This window comes from Octopus sinensis, linkage group LG6, assembly GCF_006345805.1.
Source record: "Octopus sinensis linkage group LG6, ASM634580v1, whole genome shotgun sequence".
Lineage (NCBI taxonomy): Eukaryota > Metazoa > Mollusca > Cephalopoda > Octopoda > Octopodidae > Octopus > Octopus sinensis.
In genome coordinates, this window is record NC_043002.1 from 35,410,236 (window position 1) to 35,426,420 (window position 16,185).

At 35.0% G+C, this 16,185-nt stretch overlaps 1 protein-coding gene and 1 long non-coding RNA gene across 3 annotated transcripts in view; both read left to right on the forward strand.

Annotated features, from left to right (window-relative positions):
* LOC115213430 (2-phosphoxylose phosphatase 1-like) overlaps positions 1-11,654 on the forward strand; it is a 43,044-nt gene extending 31,390 nt beyond the window's left edge. The window contains exons 3-6 of one of the 2 annotated variants that reach the window (XR_004999635.1): positions 3,922-4,021; positions 5,686-5,892; positions 7,559-8,826; positions 10,739-11,654. Coding sequence is in view for 1 of the 2 variants with exons in the window: in XM_036503829.1 (XP_036359722.1) it covers positions 3,970-4,021; positions 5,686-5,892; positions 7,559-8,739 (1,440 nt within the window). In the remaining variant the exon portion in view is untranslated. Of the gene's footprint in view, positions 1-3,921; positions 4,022-5,685; positions 5,893-7,558; positions 8,970-10,738 lie in introns of those variants that run through there. The other variant, XM_036503829.1, reaches the window with a different exon arrangement.
* LOC118763878 overlaps positions 1-14,419 on the forward strand; it is a 29,253-nt gene extending 14,834 nt beyond the window's left edge. The window contains exon 2 of the long non-coding RNA XR_004999636.1: positions 12,134-14,419. This is a non-coding gene — a long non-coding RNA (uncharacterized LOC118763878). The remainder of the gene's footprint in view (positions 1-12,133) is intronic.
* Positions 14,420-16,185: the final 1,766 nt, after the last annotated feature.

The window sequence follows — 16,185 nt, forward strand, 5'->3', positions numbered from 1 at the left end:
TATGGAGCTCTATGCAATGGTTCTAGATTCTTTGTGCTTGGTAAACTTACAGAAGTAGTATACTCTCATGTATTTGTTAGTTTTCTGCCTAGTATGATATTCATATTTTCACCATTAGCTGATTTTAGAATTTTTAGTTGAATAAACTGATCCTAGGACTTATTCTTTGTAAGCCTGGTTCTTATTCTATTAGTCATTTTTGCCGAACTGCTAAGTTACAGGGACATAAGCACACCGACACCAGTTGTCAAACCAGTGGTGGAGGGACAAACATACACACACACACACACACACACACATGATGGTCTTCTTTCAGTTTCTGTCTACCAAATCCACTTACAAGGCTTTGGTTGGCCTGAGGCTATAGTAGAAGACACGTGCCCAAGGTGCTACACAGTAAGACTGAACCTGGGACCATTTGGTTGGTAAGCAAGCTTCTTACTACACAGCCACTCCTGCACCTTACCACACAATCACTTCTAGGCATGGCTGTGTGAAGCTTGCTTTACAACCACATGGTTTCTTGTTCAGTTCCACTGCAGGGCAACCAACGCCTTGTGAGTGAATTTGGTAGATGGAAACTGTGTGTGTGTGTGTGTCCATGTCCAGTTTTCTTCAGGGTAACTAAGTAGTTACATGATACTGGAGGTCATAGATTTCTCTTGGGTCTTGGTGGACATGAACTGCTTTCTCCTCATCATGAAAGAGTCCACCATCTCACCACTTTGAGCTGCTTGGAAATGACTTTTATTAACCACTGGGGTTGTCATTGATGATGTCCTCAGCTGTGCTGACAACTTATGACCATGGACCACCATCTCACCAACTTATGACCTTGGACTGTCCCTCTAGAGATCTTCAGCTCTTTCCTGACCCTGAACATAAAGGACTTGACTCTTTCCCCTCTAGAGATCTCCAGCTCTTTCCTGACCCTGAATATAAAAGACTTGACTATGTTCAAGAAGCTGGTAATCTTCAGTTTGTTGTGGTTGATTTACCTTTTCCTTTCCTATGTTAGATTGGAATCTGCCATGTTGATGTTGATAAATCTGAAAGAGGAGAAAGTAAAAAAAAATTGGTACATACCAAGTAACATATTAATGTGTTTTCCATTTTTAGCTTGCTAAAGTTCTTTACAAATAACCCACACACTCTTTTTTCTTTTGTTCTTTTGAACTCCACCATTTTGAAACTTTTTGTTTTCAATTTTTGTATGCAATAATCATTAAAGAGAGTTCATTAAATTCACAGTAACTAGGACACACAGTGCATATAATTTGAATTATAAATGTAAAGTAATCTAAAAAAATATCGCATAACAAAATAGAATTAATTAAAATATTGTTTCTGTTAATTGTTATATTTGTCTGTCAAATACATATGCAGCCTTTTTCTTTTAAACATTTATAGATTCATATTTATACATATTTTTAAATATGCATTCCTTCATATATTCTTTTTATTAATAACAATAATCTGTTCTCTTTCATTTCAAGTATTTAATTTAAACAAAAGTCTAGGTTAACATGTAATTCTCCTATAACATTCTTATTGACAAGTAAGTTAGTTTTTTGACCTGAACTTGTGAATTGGCACATATTTTGACAAGCATTTCTGCCAGTGGAGTTCACCTAAATGTATGCAATATATAGTGTTGAAAGAATAATAATATTTAGTTTAGTTACTTCCATTCAAATTTGTTGGTGTTTCAGTTTTTGTTTTTTTGTATCTCTTCATTTTGTTGGTATGTTTGAAATAAATGCCATTAATAATGTGGCATTGTCAGTCAACAATTCAACTTTTGTTTTAATTTGTATGAATTTGTACACTGGAGTCTTGCAATTTTTACTCTTTTCGTACACCCCCCCCCCCAAAAAAAAACAGTCTGATCTGGCGGTGTTTCTACAGCTGGACGCCCTTCCTGACGCCAACCACTCCGTGAATGTAGTGGGTGTTTTTTACGTGCCACCTGCACAGGTGCCAGACGAGGCTGGCAAAAGGCCACGATTGGATGGTGCTTTTTACGTGCCACTGGCACGGGGGCCAGACGATGCTGGCAACGGCCACAATCGGATGTTGCTTTTTACGTGCCACCGGCACGGAGGCCAGTCGGGGCCACATTCTAGTAGTTGATCTCTCTGATGGTTGCCAAGTCATGATCTGATGCAATATATAATAATCATCATTTAATGTCCAGCTTCCATACTGGCATGGGTTAGATGGTTTGACAGGATCCAGTCAGTCAGAAGGCTGTGTCAAGTTCCAGTACTTGCTTCGGCATAATTTCTATGGCTAGATGCTCTTCTTAAGACCATGCATTGGTCTAGCTGTGTTTGCTTTTCAATCATATGCTTTTGGGTTTGGTCCTGCTATGCAGCACTTTAAGCAAGTCTCCTGCTATAACTTTGGGCAAACAAAAGCCTAGTAAATGGGTTTGCTTAATGAAAACTGAAAGAAGCTTGTCATATATATACGTATGTATGTGTGTGTGTTTGTTTGCATTTACACTTCCCTGATGAGTTTGTGTGAAGGAGTAAAGAAGAGAGTTAGAGTTGGATCAGAGCTGTTGGAGGAGTTAGCAGTGAAAGTTGGTGCACATCAGGGATCTGTGTTGTCACCGTTGTTGTTGGCAATAGTGATTGATGTGGTGATGGAGAGTGCTAGAGAGGGATTGATAATGGGGATACTGTTTGCAGATGACCTTGTTCTGATGAGTGAGATGATGGAGGGATTGAAGGAGAAGTTTCAGAAATGGAAGGAGGTGTTTGAAAGAAAGGGTTTGAAGGTAAACCATGGGACGATAAAGGTGATGGTGAGCGGGGTAGAAGGAGAAGTGTTAGTAAGGTAGATCCATGTGGTGTGTGTGGGAGGAAAGTAATGGAAAATGTGGGAAATAGATTCATGGTAGATTTAGAAAAATGACGGTGATCCTAAGACTGGCAAGAGTTTTCATTTGAGTTTAAGATGTGAGAAAGGAGCTGGAGGGCTGGTGGAACTGGTGAGAGGGTTTTGTTATTTGGGAGATAGGGTGGATGTGAAGCAGCTGTGACAGCAAAAGTGAGACTTGGCTGGGTTAAGTTCAGGGAATGTGGAGCATTATTATATGGAAAAAGGTTCGCCTTGAAGATGAAAGGAAGGATTTATTGGTGCTGCGTGAGATTTGCACTGCTGTATGGGAGTGAGACCTGGTGTCTGAGGGGAAGTGAAATGGCAATTTTGAGAAGGACTGAGAGAGCAATGTGTGGTGTGAAACTATTGGATAAAAGGAGGGCTGAGGACTTGATAGGAATGCTGGGGTTGGGGGAATTGGTGGAACAGCTGGCAAGGGCAAATGGAGTGCGGTGGTATGGACATGTATTGAGGAGGGATGAGGATCATGTTCTGAGGAGAGTGCTTGAGTTTAAGGTGAATGGACCATGAAAGTGAGGTTGATCAAAGAAAACATGTAGGAGGAGATTGGAAGGATTGGCTTGAGGAGGAAGGACACCCAAAACCAGATGAGATGGCGAGATGGTGTGAGAGCGGTTGTTGTAAGAGTGAGGTAGATCTGGCCACCCCTGTTAACGGGGACAAACCCAGATTTAAAATATTGGACATTGATCAATTTTAGTCAAAGCTACAACTTTAAATCTGTCCAGAGTTATTTCTTCAATTTTCCCCATTGATAACGGCTAAAGAGCTAGAAATGCAGTATCTGGGAATCTGAAAGGCTGCAGCACTGGACAGATATGATATTTTTACGTCTTTACTATAAGAGAGAATTTTTCTCCAAGAAAATGGCAGTGAATTTGCCTTTAGGTTAGTTAAAATATGTTTGTGACATTTCGACTTCTAAAGTTAACTTTAAAAAAAAATTTTTTGACAGTTTTCAATGTTATTAGGAATAATTTAATTGAACATTTTTTTTTCTATAAATTTCAGAATAGATGTATTCTGCTGTGTATACCATTCTTTTGGAAATGTTTAAGCATGTTTTCTATGGTACATAGACTTTACATCCTTGTTTGTATATTACTGATGCGTAAGTATATTTTTGTGGTAGTTCTTTTGTAAATTTTTTCTAATTTAAAATATCTTGTTTATGAAAATGGTGAGGAAACACATGGACTGAAAGATTTTAGGAATTAAAATGAATAGTTTCAGCCCTAACCTAACAGTATTTATGATGTACTTTTAACCCTTTCGTTACCAAACCGCCCGAAAAAAATTTTGGTTAATGTGACCAAACCGCCCAAACCCGCCCGTATTTACCTATTCGTATTTAAATGAGAATATCAGAGCAAATCTCTTTAGTACATTCGTGAAAATACGTATTATACTTTGTAAACAGTTCATCTACAGTTTTGTACAACAATCAAAGTGTAATTTTAATTCCGGGAATTTTGGGGAATTTTTTTCCGAAATTTGTTCCTATTGCGTTTTCAAGCACGTGGTATTTGATAATGAATCTGATGTTTCATTTTCCGAAAGTGAAAACAGTGAATCCGAGAGCTCCGACAGCGATAAAGAAAATGAATTGGCACCTGAATGGAGTGAAAATTTAAAAACTGTTTCTTTCGGTGGTTTTTCTGAAGAAACTGGACCAAGCCACAGACTTTCCCAGGGGAGTAAAGCCTTAGACTATTTCTTTTTACTTTTTCGAATGAGCCTATTTGAAATCATTACGGCGGAAACGAACCATTACGCTAAATTTAAACAAAGTGAAAGAAAGGATAGTTAGTGGTTTCCCACAACCTTAAATGAAATTAAGACTATTTTGCCATAAATATTATTATGGGTATCAGAAAGTTACCCAGAATAACAAATTCTATCGTAAAATTTTGTTGTATACCCAATTGAATATTAGCTAATAACCCATTTTCTATAGCGATGTTTGAACAAAATATTAATAATTTTATATTTTGTTGAATTTACCTGTATCTACCTGCAATTAGAGTCACTTTGTGACAAAAATTATAGTATAGAATTAGTTGAGAACATTTCATTAAATTATCTTCCAAAAATCAGATTAATATATTGATAAATAAAAAAGTTATAGTTGTTTAATGAAACCAGACTAAATTTATGATTATGTTAGAAATTAATTGAAACACATAAGGGGTGTATTTTGGTCAGAAATATAGTAACGAAAGGGTTAATCTTAGCTTCCATTTATATTCTCTTTGTTTATTTGTAGAGACTTGTATGTTTGGATGGGATTTTATAAACTATTTACATGTTGAATGAATGGGTATTTTCTAGACATTGACATTGAAAGCACAGTTACCATGTAAGTTTAACTGTGTGTGGATATCAATAATAGCATGGCACTTGATTTTGAGGTTTTTCACTGTAAAAATTACACGATATAAATAACTTTTTAGCTTTTGTATCATTTACACAATGAAAGCATCTGAATTGGGCTACCAAGCCATTTAAACCAAAAGTCTCCAAGTAAAATCTTTGTTAGGTTCATGATATACAAAATAAGTAATTATATGTTCCAAAACAAGTCAATTATAAAGTGTTTTTCTACATAACAGAAATCAATAACTTTCTCAAAGTGAGACGCATGTTTGTGCATTTTTGTTTGTGACAGATGGGAGAGTGAAGAGGCAATAAAGTTAGTTTTTCACTATTCATACAAAATATAAATTTTCACTTAATTGTTTTCACATATGGAACCTTATGTTAATTATATTTCAGAACTTTTTATTAGTTATGAATTATTTTTAAAATCTTCAAGTAAAAAACTGCCTATAGATCAGTCCCAAAATTTTCAAGTAAAACACCGTCAAAAGAGAAGTTTGTCATCATCTGAGAAACAAACACCATATAGAACGCTCCTTCAGCATCCAAGAGTGATTAAAGCATGTGAAGGGTTTTGTGCAGCATCATCACAAAAATACAAAGGCAAGTTTTATTTTCTCTAAAATTTCTGTTTACTAAAATGAAGTCAAACTATGTATGGCACTATTCATTTGCACAATGGTTGGAATTTCATGGTTTGATATAATTACTAGGGTAACATGTACATGTATTTATGTATATGTAAGTATCATCGTCATCATTGATTCCATTATTGTATGAGTTGGATAGATTTTTGTGAGCAGGTTTTCTATGGCTGATACCCTTCTTGTCACCAGCCCCTACTTGTTTTTCATTGAAGTAATATTTCCCCATAGCAAGACATGTCTTTGCAGAATATTGGAAATGAATAATATTCATTTATAACAATCACACACTGTCAAGGAAGGGAACCACAAACATATATTATGATGGGCTTTGAATTTTATTTACCAAATTCATTCAAGGCTTGGCTAGTAGAAAGTCTATGACACAAGACACTTGCTCAAGGTGCCACACAACAGGTCTGAACCTGAAAGTTAGGAAGCAAAGGTCTTAACTTCACAATATACCTGCACTGTATGTGAGGGTTCCTCTGTATGTGTGTCTTGAGCAATTAGATTATAGGATTGACTCTGATCCCACCCCACTACATACAGGGGTTTGGGGATTAGGGTTTGGTCAAGAAGTAACTAATTTTAGCATCACATTTAGGCTTCACCCAATTTTCACCCATTAATATACTCCTAAACTTCCCCTAACGGGTTTAATCTAAGTTATTTCTGCCAACTCCTTTTATAATGCTATTTCTACTAAATAGCGGTTAACATCTAACCTCTAACCCCTGTAACATTGACCAAACCATTAAACCCACCACATAACAAGCTATTTCCCCCCAGTATAATGGAAACACAATGTAAACTGCAACCGTAGAAATTCTTCCTAAATGTGACTTTATTCATGTACTTACCACAGGATGGAATACCATGGATTATATTAACACCTTAATTGAAGTCCTTATCTTACCTTTCCTTACTATGTTTATCACATTATTTTATTTTATTTTACTCTACTTTATTTTTTTAACTAACTTTCACACATGTTAGTTCCCTAACATTTGGACCCTCTGAAGAAGCTTAGGGGCACACCCATTATCCAAGCCCTGTCCAATGTCTGTCCATCCCTGTATATCACTGATGTGAAGAAAACTTGGAGGTTTTTGTTGCCTTATGGTAGAAACGGCTGTAAGGGATTAGTGCCTGTACATTCATATATTATTATTCATTTGTTTCTATATATGTGCCCCCCCCCCCCAATCCACTCCTAATTCTTTAGCCAGGGCTCATACTGGAAGACACTTGTCCAAAGTCCCATGCAGTGTAACTAAACCCAGAACCATGTGGTTAGAAAGCAACTTCTTACCACTTGGCTATGCCTGTACCTATACAGCTGTTCCTTAAGTAGGTTGTTAGGTCTGTGTTTGTTTAGAACTATAATTATTAATTCAATTAATTTCATATGAAATTCACATTAAAAATTATTAGTTGTTACTATTCTAGAATAATTTTCAATATGGAATTAAAAATGTTTTTTCATTTTATATATATATATATAAAAACAGTAAATTGTTTTTCAAAATTTATATAAATTTTAATTTATTGTGAAATTGAACAAAACTCTGCTATTCATATTTATCTTTTCAGTGTTTGATTTATTTTTCATTCAAATATAGGTAATTTCAACAGGCTTTTTTCTGGCTACAAACTTGTTCAAGTTCATACTTTCTTCAGTTCTGGACAAACTCTACCAGAAGAATTACCTGCACTCAGATCACCAATGATTACCTGTATGATAACAAATCTCTTATCAAATAATCCTAAAGTAAGGTTATTTGAAGAGAGTATTTCTTTATACAAGAAGCTTCAAAAAAGACCCAGTAGTTTAAAAATATTCCCACCAACATCTAGAAAACCTGTTTGCTTTTTAGGAGACCTTACACCTTTTGGAATCCTTCAACAAATTGAGCATGGTGAATTTTTGAGAGAAGTTTATAGTCATAGGCTGAAGAATACATCTCCTGAAAAGTTGTTTACCATACAGACCATTCCAGAAAAACTTCAGTACCAAAATTCTCTTGCTTTTGCAGTTGGCTTTCTTACACAGAAACAATTTAGTCGTATACATGTTGGTAAATCTCTTCCAGATTTTGCTTCTAGGTCCATGAATAAACATCTTAATTGTCCTAAATTAAATATGCATTCTTCACAAGTTGAAAATGCTATAAATTCTGGTCAGTTTATCTTTAAAGAAGCTCATCCATCCACCAAACGTTTAGTTAGCCTTTTTAATTCTACAGATATTATTAAATCTTCTTCATTGGAAATTCTTCAGTCTACTTTATCTTACTTGTGCAATAAAATCTCTCCTGTTTGTCATAAGGATAAACCTTGCATAAGAATTACACCCAAGGGGTTAACAGAAACTGTCAGAATGACTGACAGCTACTTCAAAAATCTCATTGTAAACCCCCTGTTTACCGAAATTTCAAAGTTGTCTACATTTCCAGCTTTGCAGGGAATTATGGAAAGTATCCACAATAGTAAAATATTTTTCCATACATATTCCTCCAAGCTTTCTTTTCTATTGTATTTGCTTCGAACTCTGGGGCTCACAATTACTGAAAGGCCTGTGTCAGTCAGTCATTTCATTTTTGAAGTTTATGCTAATAGTGAAGGCTCAAAATTTTTCCGTATCCTTTTTAATGGTGAAGACTTAACAAATAAAGTGCTCTCTTGTAAGAATACTGCAGCTTCATTCTCAAATCTCTGTCCGCTAAGCATTTTAAATAATTTTATTACTCATGGAATATTTGAACAATTTAAAAGTCCAACCTACACAGGAGCATGTGAGTAGAATCTTAGCCATTACTTATGACTTTTTTTTTTACATTTCTCAGAGGATGTGTTTTCTGAACTTGTCCTGTTTGGCATAAAAGATCCGTCTTTTTGATGACAGTGGTGGGCACATCATATGATGTACCTTTCTTTTTCAGGTGTTTCAATCAAACTTCTGACAGCAGGTTACTGAGACCTATCCATGCATTGTCACTCTTTTATAATTCTCTAGGGTGCAAAAAAAAAAAATATATAGAACTAAGCCCTCTGCTCCATTGTTTCCTTTTTTCAAATCCAACCCAGATGCAATGCTTTACCTGTTGCTTACAAGAAATGAGTGATACCAATTTCTCAACCTGTATTTAATCTATCTCCCCTATCCAGGTTATACTCTGTTTAAATTTCTATCCAAAAAGGTAGTGTTTGTGCAATCATAGACTACCCATCTCTATCACTCGCTTCTCTTGCTTAGATTTCAGCAATAATGACTTACCATTGTTTGCTATCACATCCAATAATTCCCACTCTTAGGTACTACCCTTTGTTCCTCCCTAATGTTTCTCAACTGTGCATTACCTACATGAATCTTAGATGCCACACAGCAAAGCTGTACTGATTCCTTGACAGCATCCCACCAGTGGGGCCATGTCAATTTTGTCGTTATCAGCAGCAAAAAAAGGGTACAAGCACTAATCATATAAACCCCACCCCCCACCCCCAAAAGGAAGGAAATATGAGTAGCTGTCAACTAGAGTTCTGATACTTTAAATGTTAGGCCTCACTAACAATGAATAGTTAGAACCAATTACTAACAACTGGCCTTCTCTTCAAGGCCAGTCTTTAGTAAGGAGAATACAGGAGGCGGTCGAAAAAGCCAACTTCTATATATGGCTGAAGCGGGAAGACCGAAAATGGCTTGAAAATCATAACATGCCAGCAGGAAATAACATCATTAGGTGAGACACGCTGACACTGAATCAACTTCGCTGACTGACAGGTGACGATCATTTAGAGAATGCGCTGGCTAAAACTACGCGCCTTCACTTGTCAGTTAAGGTGAGACAGTGTCACATGACAACTTGCTGGGGCTGCCTGCTGGAGCCTAGCGGCAGGTATTTAAAGGGAAAAGTTTGACAAGTCAGTCAGTCACCGGCTGACACTCGCTGACGATACATCAAAGAGGCCAGGGAACAGAAGAAAGAAGACATGCACCCAACACCAGAGCTGAAGACACCTCCGAAAGGGGGGGGGGGGCCCGCCACGTCAAAACGGTAGAGGGGTAGGGGCCGAAACCGGACGTGGTTCCTCCTGATGATGTCTTGAGCTAACTGGATCCTATGAAGCGGTTGTGGTAGCAGACCACGAAACACGGTTGTAATTCCTGGTGATAGTCTTCAAAGCTCAAGGGAGCCACAATGGAGTATTCCTCCCACATCTAGGATGGTGCTACTCCTATACACACAGACATCTTACACTGCACCCAGAGAAAAACCACCTCTCATAGACACATTCTAGCCTCTGGCCCATAGGCACGTTGTTGCTTCTCTTCTTTTTAGCTACTATTATGGTCTCTGTTCCTCAGAGCTGATTGACCTTATGCCACCTACTCTAAGGCACTAGTCTCTCCTTTCATCACTCATGTTGTGTCCAACTGCCCAAGTTACATACATTAAGTCTGCCTACTCCTTCCTTCCTATCTTTGCTCATGTCCTTCTCAAAAGTGCAATGGTTCCAGGATGACATTAATGGCATCGGTCTCGCTGCTGTCAGAAGGACTGCTAAAATCATGGACACTTTTATCTTCTTTCAGTCGTAACAGTTAAAATATTTTTTTTAATATGTTATTTAATGACAACTTCTGAAACACATCTAAAAAGTTTTTGCACTATGAAATCTATAACAGTTTCTATTGTTTATAATTTGGCAGCACTTAAAACTTTTCAAGTTACAGCTTCAGTAAAGAATCTTGACCAGAAATAAATATAACTACTCTTTTCTAACTAAAAGTATACTTTTCATGAGAAAGGAATACTTTTAGCAAAAGATTGTGGACAGTTTAGCCCAACTGTATCTTTTGATAAACCCTACTTCATTTTGTCTTGTTTTAGACTAATATACCTAGGAAGTGAAAGAGCTTCACTTGATCTTTCATTTCTTGTTTGATATTTATCATTTTTTTAAACTTTAAGAACACCCTCAAAAAGTTCTCAATTTATTTACCCAAATTAGTTTGATTTTATTTATTTAAAAACTATTTATTGGTAGCATTGCCTGCATGTTATTTTTATTATTTCTTTGTTTATGTCCATTATATGCAACTGAAGCATTTAATTATTCAATTTGTGATAAACTTGAAAAAATTCATCCCCGGTGTAAGAAAAAAATTATACATTTCCTCAGACAGATAGACAGACAGGCAAATCTTATTCAGTTTCTCTATCTTGAAACCTAAAATATTTGGATTTATATATATATATATATATATATATATTTTACTTCATGCTTTATTTTAACTAGTTTTATTCAGATAATTTTATCTTTTGATGAAAAAAAAAAAGTAATTAAATTAAAAATAGTAAGATGTTAAAGTGCAGATGAACAGATGTAATATGTATGAATTTAGCTAATAAAACTGGAATAAGTGTGTGTAGGTCTAGTGGTTGTAAAACAATATATTCAGGATAATAGAATTCTAACATTTGATTCTTTGTTCAGTTATTTGTCACATTGCTTCTAATTTTCAGAGTGCCATATACAGTAGCAGTTAGTCCCTAACCACTAAGCTGACTTCTCAAATTGAGTTTTGATTTTAAATTGTAATCATTTTTGTGTTATTTGTACTGCTCTAGAAAAAAGCATATATGTCAGTCTCATTTTCTTTGTATCTTTTCAATTCGAGATCTTGTGCCTATGACATAAATATTCACAAAATATCAGTTGTCAAACAGCATCAAGAGGTAAGATCACTAAATTTAGTGAAAAATTTTAGATGCATCGTTGTTGTCAAAATCATTCTTTTACATCTGTTTTCCATATTACCATAATTTTGACAAGTTGTTATAGTCTGAGTTACCGAGTCGGTACTTATTCAATTATTGTCCTCTTTGACAGGTTGGAAGACCAAATTCTTATTTGTACATTCCACTTTTGGCATGGTTTCTTTGACTGGGTGCCCTTAGCACCAACTTCAGTGTGTACTGGGTGCATTCTATTGTAAAATAAACGTTAAAGAAGTTCATATCCTTGGTCAGATTAAGGACCTTCTCAACCCTATGTTGCTTTTGTTTATTTGTCAACTATTACTATTTGTATTCTATCTTTCATGTGGACTAGCATTGCTACCTGTTCTTACTATGGTTACTATGCTTTTAGAGTGCATACTCTAAAAGCCACTGCAAATTATGTCACCTTAGTAACAAAAGCTTTCAACTGCTTCTAGGGAAATGTTCAGGTATAATAAATTTTACTTGTGCTCTTAGTGCTTACTGTGCCTGTATATCTTGCACAAATGAAATGAACTTTCTGTTAGCCTATCTGTGATCTCACTATACCTTTTGTATGTCCATAGCTTACACTAGATGCATTAACGAATTTCTATCTACTTGTTTTCTGCATATTGAACTTAGATAATTTCCTGATGGTTGCATGACCCCATTTTTATTATTTCTATATATAAGCCTATAATCTTTGCTTACTTTACTGTAAGAGCTTCTGATTATTTCAGTTACATTTAGAGACTTTTCTTTGAAGCTCTAAAGTGCTAATATTTAATTACCTTTCCTAATTAATAGCATTCTAGTTCCAAAAGAAAACATACAGCAATGTTTATACTTACTTATGGTAAATATTAAAAATATAAAGTTTGCTTTATTTGACTTAGATATCCTATTATTAAATTTATTTTAAAATTATAGTTTTTTTCTTTACGTCAGTGTTCTACTTTTCTAAAATATTTTCATGACTAATTATGTTACATATTCATTTGTCTGTCTGTCATCTAATTTGGGATTGTATATAAAATAAGATCACATACAGAGTGTATTAGCATGTATATATAATGCATACACAGGTTTGTGTATTAATTTATGTCTATTATATGCAGTTATGACAGTTTAATTTATACATACACATAACTCGCATACAAGTGAGTTAAATACATTGGATGATTGTTATTCATGCTTCTTTTATACAATTAAGAAATAATAAAATAAATGTTGGTGTGTAAAAATTTATCACTGAATGTGTTCATCTGTGCAGGATTGGAGAAATCTTTGATATTTTGGCAGTAACAAGTTGGGCAAAATACCTTGTATTTAGATCTCATGTTGATTAAAATACTGTTAAATTTTAGTGAGCCTTGTCAGTAAAATCACACCAGCAATTGAATAACCATACTACCTCCCTATAAATTTGGCCACTTATTGAAGTATGGATCCTCAGCTTTTCAACTTTTTCAGTAATCCTTTAATAAATAAAAAACAAATCACTTCAGCATTTTAGTGTTCTGAACATCAGATTTATAATCTACAAAAAAAAAAAAAAATAAATAAATAAACTAATTTCTTTCATTTTTGAATACACATTACTTGAATTATTTTGGAATCGAATACAGCTGTGTTACAAAATTTTAATCTTTATCCATGTAATTAAAAGCATTGGATTGAGATTAGTTTTTATTAATGAACTTTTATCTTTCTTTAAAAATAAAAAATAATAATAAAAACCTGGTATTCAAAACAAAATCTGAAGACTTGTTTTTGAGAAAGGGGTTATGTGGCTAAATTTGTAGTTTGTGTCAAAGAAATAATAATTATTATTGTCAATGATGAAAGTGAAACGGTAGTATTGGACGTTGGTACGTGGTTCCTTTTTTTTTTTTTTAACCTTCTCTAGGAATAATAAAATATGTTCAGTGAATATAAATTGATAGCACAAATCTAAATTAGTTTTGTGTTGGTACAGCTGTGGATTCCTAATGAACACTGTCTCTACATGTGTTGTCAGAAACTTGCAATAAAAACATGGTCTTGCTACTATGCTGAATAAAGCATTAGCTAGCTCAATTTTCACGTTACTGGGTTGTTTAAAGATTTCTCCTTTTCTGTTCAGATGTTTAGTCAGTATCTCTTGATACAGCTGACCACAGCCAGTGAGCTGAGCAGCATCTGTGATACTTTATAATATATCATTGTAATAATCTTTTTTATACAGACACATTATGAAAAAAATTTCTGTGCATGTTATGTTGGATTTTTTCTTTTTTGGATTCAAACAGGCACAAAAACAACATCACACATTCATATTTCATTACATTTTCATATATTTATTGTTTTTTTTTTTTGATAACAATGTATTATTTTTTATATATTATTTTTATTTTATCATTTTTTCCCCCTTTTGATTAAAGAGGGATTAGATGCCCCCTTATATACTAATGGCTATCCTTGTGTCAACCAGTGTTTTGTTGAACAGGAAACATCAAGAATTCTATTGCATTAATACTCTTATTTTCTCTGCTATAAATAATATTTTCAGATAGGTTTAGAGGATAATTTTGAGAACAATAACTGAGAAGATTAACTTGTTTTTGTTTATTTGTTATTACGGATTTTTTTTTTTTTTTTTACTGAAAAATTTATACTTTAGATCAGTAGAATCTCATTAAAAAAATTGTAGAATCTCAATTAATTCCTATTACACAAAAAAAAAACTTACAAAAAATATAAATCTGATGTTTTCTGAAGCAAAAAATTTGTTTTATTACTTCCAGGTTTGCTGGAAGTAATTTAACTATATTAATCACAATTTGAAATATAAGAAAAATAAGCCTAAAATAACATTAAAATAATAATACCTATAATAGCAGCAGCTTTAGTAAGTCTTCAATACATTTTTTTCTTTAACTAACAATCAGCAACTAATTTTAAAAGTTTTTAAAGTAGACCATTTGTTTTTGCTAAGGGAAAAGTGTTACAGGAGAATGTTTAACATAATAAATACTAATACAAAAGGACCTATGTATGTAATATAAGGGGTTGGAAGATTTTGTTCAACTGAGATTGTAGATATCCCTGCCCTTCTTTAAATTTATACAAGCAATGGAAATATCTTTAGTGTGGTCGGCTGACAGCAAGTTTTGGACAATATAAATAATGGAGATTAGAGAGGATTTGGTCTCTTGTGAACACAATTAGCTATGTTTTTATTTGTAAGCCACAAATATTTTATTTGCCTCATTCAAATTATTACATATCATATTCTATTAGAAGAAAAGAAAAGTACATAAATATAGTCGGCAACTTAGTGTTTGGTTATATTATAAATAGAATATTCAAAAAATTAGTTACTTGAATTCAAATATCCAAATTTTTTTCTCTTGGTTTTAGTTGCAGCTATACTACATGTTGATATCTACTAGGTGATGGTTGGATGCATAACAGTCCATCCTATGTAATGTTTATTGAGTACTCTCTTTTACTTGGTTCAGTCATTTGACTGCGGCCATGCTGGAGCACCGCCTTTAGTCGAGCAAATCGACCCTGGGGCTTATTCTTTGTAAGCCCAGTACTTATTCTATCGGTCTCCTTTGCCGAACCGTTAAGTGACGGGAACGTAAACACACCAGCATCAGTTGTCAAGCAATGCTAGGACAAACACACACACACACATACATATATATATATGAATGGAAATTGCAGCTGAGTTACCAGTGCCGGTGGCATGTAAGAGCACCATCCGAATGTGGCCGTTGCCAGCGCCACTCTGACTGGCCTCGTGCCGGTGGCACGTAAAAAGCACCATCCGTTCGTGGCCGTTGCCAGCCTCGCCTGGCCCCCGTGCCGGTGGCACATAAAAAGCACCATCCGATCGTGGCCATTTGCCAGACTTGTCTGGCACCTGTGCCGGTGGCACGTAAAAAGCACCCACTACACTCATGGAGTGGTTGGCGTTAGGAAGGGCATCCAGCCGTAGAAACATTGCCAGATCAAACTGGGCCTGGTGCAGCCTTCTGGCTTCCCAGACCCCAGTTGAATCGTCCAACCCATGCTAGCATGGAAAGCGGACGCTAAACGATGATGATGATGATGATATACATACATACATACATATAAACGACAGGCTTCTTTCAGTTTCCGTCTACCAAATCCATTCACAAGGTATTGGTCGGCCCGGGGCTATAGCAGAAGACACTTGCCCAAGATGCCACGCAGTGGGACTGAACCCGGAACCATGTGGTTGGTTAGCAAGCTACTTACCACACAGCCACTCCTGCACCTATTGAGTACAGACTACCATCACCAAATGAATATCTCAGTGGACACTGATTAATTCCATTTACAGTTATAAATTTAGTTTAAGAGTGAAGTGAAATTTATCTCAAATTCCCACTGTAAATCAAGCAGATCATTAATATGTTAATGAATCCTAGATAACTATAATGAAAGGAAAGAATTAACAGATATTA